This window comes from Silene latifolia, chromosome 1 (genome assembly GCF_048544455.1).
Source record: "Silene latifolia isolate original U9 population chromosome 1, ASM4854445v1, whole genome shotgun sequence".
In the NCBI taxonomy this organism is placed as follows: domain Eukaryota; kingdom Viridiplantae; phylum Streptophyta; class Magnoliopsida; order Caryophyllales; family Caryophyllaceae; genus Silene; species Silene latifolia.
Genome location: NC_133526.1, coordinates 100,448,300 through 100,452,655, shown reverse-complemented (window position 1 = coordinate 100,452,655; position 4,356 = coordinate 100,448,300). Strand labels below are relative to the sequence as shown.

The following is a 4,356-nucleotide window of genomic DNA, read 5'->3' as shown; positions in this document are numbered from 1 at the left end:
GTTCAGATTGGGCAGGAATTCCCAACTGAAATTGTTTTTATGGATGAATTGGGTAAGTCACAACGGATTAAAGTAGTGTATGATTGGCTTCCTGTGTCTTGTGTAAAGTGTAAGGGCATGGGACACACCGCTGATCAGTGCAGGAAGGAGGCAGGTGTGAAGACTAAGAAGGAATGGAGGCCAAAACCTAAGAGGGCTGGCCCTGCAAAACCCCATACTCCTGTCCTTACTAAAACTACTGCAGTAGGATCTCCTCCTGTGGTGGTTACTCCTGCTCCTACTGTGTCTGTTGCAGTGCCAGTCACTTTGGGGACCTCTCCTGTGATTGCCACTCAGTCTTTACCTAGGAGGTTCATTAGTAAGATGTTAAGGCAGGATTCGGGGGAACCTAGGGTTTTTTTACCCCTAAGGGACTCTCATTTGTGGATGCTCTAACCTTATCAATGCAGAAAGTGAGAAATGGGAGTGTTGGAAATAGAGTAATTCTGGCTGGATGTTATGAGAATGGGTAGCATGGGTTTTTGGAATATTAGGGGTATGAATAGCCTAAATAAACAAAATGAAATAAGGTGGTTTCTTCACCAGAATAATATAGGCTTATTTGGGTTGCTTGAAACTAAAATAAAAGGTAGTCAGTGGGTTAAGGTAAGGAATAATATTTGTGAGCATTGGTCAACATGCACTAATAGTGGGTGTCATCCTGGTGGGAGGGTGTGGTTAATCTGGCAACCTTCCATGTATCAGGTGGATATTCAATTGGTGACTGATCAATGTATTCATGCTCATATATTAGATAAAAGTACTCTGAAGGAATTTGGGATGACTATGGTGTATGGATTCAATAGAAGTCATGAACGGGTCTCTCTGTGGGGAAGCCTGCTTCACTGTGCAGCTACTGTCACTGGGCCTTGGATAGTATGTGGTGACTTTAATAATGTCATTGAGGTGAATGAGAGAATTGGAGGAGCTGCTGTTTCTGGGAGTGAAATGGCTCCAATGAGGGAAATGATGGAACAGTGTCAGTTAACTGAATTGAAGACTGTTGGGTCTTTTTATACCTGGACCAATAAGCATGAGATTGGTTCTAAGGTATACAGTAGGCTTGACAGGGTCCTTTTGAATGAAGAGTGGTTGAATGTTTTCACTGATTCCTTTGCTAATTTCCTTCCTGAAGGATTGTATGATCATTGTCCCTGTCTCATAAGTAATTATGCTATGGGGGTGAGGAAAAAAGCTCCATTTAAGTACTTCAACATGTGGGCTCTGGCTGCAAATTTCAAGGAGGTGGTTATTGCTGGGTGGCAGATTAATGTACAAGGGACTCCTATGTTCCAAGTTGTAAAGAAGCTGCAGAATTTGAAGAAGGGTCTGAAACAACTAGATAAGGAAAGCTTTAGTGATATTGAAAATCTTACTCTAATTACGGAACTTTCTCTAAAGCAGTTGCAAGAACAACTACGGCTTGATCCTTTGAATGATAGTTATTGTGAGGCTAAACATGCCGTTGCTGAGGATCTCAAAAATTTGAAGAAAGCTAGGGATAGTTCTTAGCTAAAAAAGCCAAGGAGCATTGGATGAAAGAGGGAGATGAGAATACTTCCTTTTTTCATTCCAGTATTAAAAAAAGGAGAGTCAAGAATAGGGTTTATCAGCTTAGGGGTATGGATGGTGTGCTCTGTACTAGTCCTGAGGAGATTCAGAGAGCTTTTGAGGATTTTTACAAAGGAAGCTATGTTCTCTATACCTGGAAACAAGTCACCTGGTCCAGATGGGTTTGGTAGCCAATTTTTCAAGGATAGCTGGAATGTGGTTGGGGGAGATGTTATGAAGGCCATTGGAGTGCTTTTTCTTCTGGTAAAATTCTGAAGGAAAGCAACAACACTATTCTTACATTGATCACAAAAGTTGATAACCCTGAGAATGTGATGCAATTTCGCCCTATTGCTTGTTGCAACACGGTTTACAAATGTTTGGCTAAAGTAATTTGCAACAGAATGTCAGGCATCCTCCCTGAGATTATGAGTCAGTCTCAGAGTGCCTTTGTACAAGGAAGGGATATAGTTGGTAATATTCTGATTTGCCAAGATCTTGTTAAACTGTACAAGAGGAAATCTTGTTCTCCTAGGCTTCTGATGAAAATTGACCTTCAGAAAGCATATGACTCAGTTGAGTGGTCCTTTGTTGAAGAAATGTTGGAGGCTCTGGGTTTTCCTCCTAGATTTACTCAGTTGATTATGCAATGTGTCAGTACCACATCTTATTCGCTGGCAGTAAATGGAGAAACCTTTGGATATTTCCATGGCAAGAGAGGATTGCGCCAAGGTGACCCGCTTTCCCCATTTCTATTCACAATCTGCCTGGAATACTTAAGTAGATTGCTGGGTAGCATTCAAAAGTTTAAGGGGTTTAAGTTTCACCCTTTATGTGGAAGAATTGGACTTAATCACCTTTGTTTTGCTGATGATTTGGTGATGTTCTGTAGAGGGGATAAGGATTCAATCTCACTGATGTTGAGGGCTTTTGAGACCTTTTCTAAAGCATCTGGATTAAAGATGAATGAGGGTAAGTCGAATCTGTTTAGCAATGGGGTGCCTGATAGTTTGATGAAGAGCATTGAGGAGGCCACGGGTATGAAGAGGGGAACAATCCCTTTTAGCTACTTGGGTGTTAATATCCAACCTAAGCGATTGGGGATCCTTGATTGCCAAGTTCTAGTTGACAGGGTTACTGAGAGATTAAGAAGTGTTGGATGTAAGAAGTTATCTTATGCAGGAAGAGGAACATTGATTAAAGCTGTGTTCCATTCCTTGCACACGTACTGGGCACGCATCTTTATTATGCCAAAAACTATCCTGAACAAGATTGATGCTATGTGTAGGAAATTTTTGTGGCATGGTAATGAGGCAAGAGAGAGTCCTGCTTTGGTGTCTTGGGCTAACATCTGCAAGCCAGTAAAGCAGGGTGGGTTAGGATTCAAAAATTTGCATACTTGGAACATTGCCACTATTGGAAAATATGTATGGTGGATTGAAGCAAAAGCAGATCACTTGTGGGTTCGATGGATTCATGTTGTCTATCTGAAGCATCAGGCCTGGCAGAATTATAAACCTTCACCCTCTTCCAGCTGGGCTTGGAGGAAGATTTGCTGGGTGAAGGAGTTACTTCATCAATTCCTTTTTGACGCTTCTTGGATGGCTACAGGGAGACAGTACACGAGTAAACTTGGTTACAGTTGGTTGGAAGAAGAGGGGCTACAGGTGGAGTGGCACCCATGGATGAGTAATAGGATGCTGCAACCAAAGCATGCCTTCTTCATATGGCTAGCTGCTCAAAACAGGCTGTTAACTCAAGACAGACTGTTTCGTATGAGCATTATTCAGACTAACTGTTGTTTCTTATGTGGGAATGAAGAGGAAACACTGGAGCATCTGTTTTTCAGATGTGAGTTTAGTAAGAGATGTATGATACTTTTGGCTCAGTGGATGCAGATCACTGTACCAGAACAGGGGGTGATTCTTTGGTGGATACATCTGAGAGTACGTTCTCTGATTGTGAAGCATGTTATAGCTGCTGGAGTTGCTACGTTGATGTACCAGATATGGTATTGTAGGAACTGTAGTAGAGTTGATAAGCTAGTTTTTAGACCTGCTGTTGTTTTTCAAAATGTTAAGTCTCAATTATGTAATAGAATTAGATGTAAAAGTGATATTAAGGTGTCTAGTGTAGCTAAGCAATGGATGGATAGTCTCATTGCTCGGCAGTAAGTTGTCAAAGGAGGGTCTCTCATAAGTGTAATTGGTGATTTGGCTTTAATATAAACTTACCTTTTCCCAAAAAAACATTTAGCTTTATTTGTTTTTGTGTGCTCTAAAAATTAGCTATACTTTAGTCGGATACTTTGGGTTTTGCGTAATTTTGGGCGCGTATTATTGTGCACTCGCAGGTTTTTAGACCTCATTTGCTCAAGTTATTGAGCAAATACGAAGAAATCGTGGTTACAAGTAAAGTATTTTCGGTTGATCGACCGGTCTCGTATGGTCGATCAATGGCCGCATGATTCCAGAGCTCTGTTCTGTTCACTCTGGTCGATCGACTGGGCTATGTAGTCGATCAACCGCCCTGCACTGCTGTACCTGTTCACGACCTCTCCCCTGCTGTGTTTGGTCGATTTGCGGAATTGAGGGAGTTTTCTACTCCATTTTATCTTTCGTCTTATTATTTATTTCTTCTATTTTTCCCAATTGTGCACATAATTACCGTTTCAAATATTGCTTTCTCGATTTTATGCGTGGTACTTTGTTTGTCTTTTTAGGTACTTATTGGTAGCACTGCTGGCTACTGAAACCTCCTAGCTCA

General features: G+C 41.3%; 1 protein-coding gene across 1 annotated transcript; it reads left to right on the top strand.

Moving 5' to 3' along the window:
- The first annotated feature begins 504 nt into the window (after window positions 1-504).
- Window positions 505-1,551, top strand: LOC141651707 (uncharacterized). Its single transcript, XM_074459408.1, has one exon. The coding sequence runs from the start codon at window positions 505-507 to the stop codon at window positions 1,549-1,551; it is 1,047 nt and encodes a 348-aa protein (XP_074315509.1).
- Window positions 1,552-4,356: the final 2,805 nt, after the last annotated feature.

Bases quoted from the DNA above. Each gene is read 5' to 3' on its own strand.
- LOC141651707 (XM_074459408.1), top strand. From the start codon at position 505: ATGGGTAGCATGGGTTTTTGGAATATTAGGGGTATGAATAGCCTAAAT.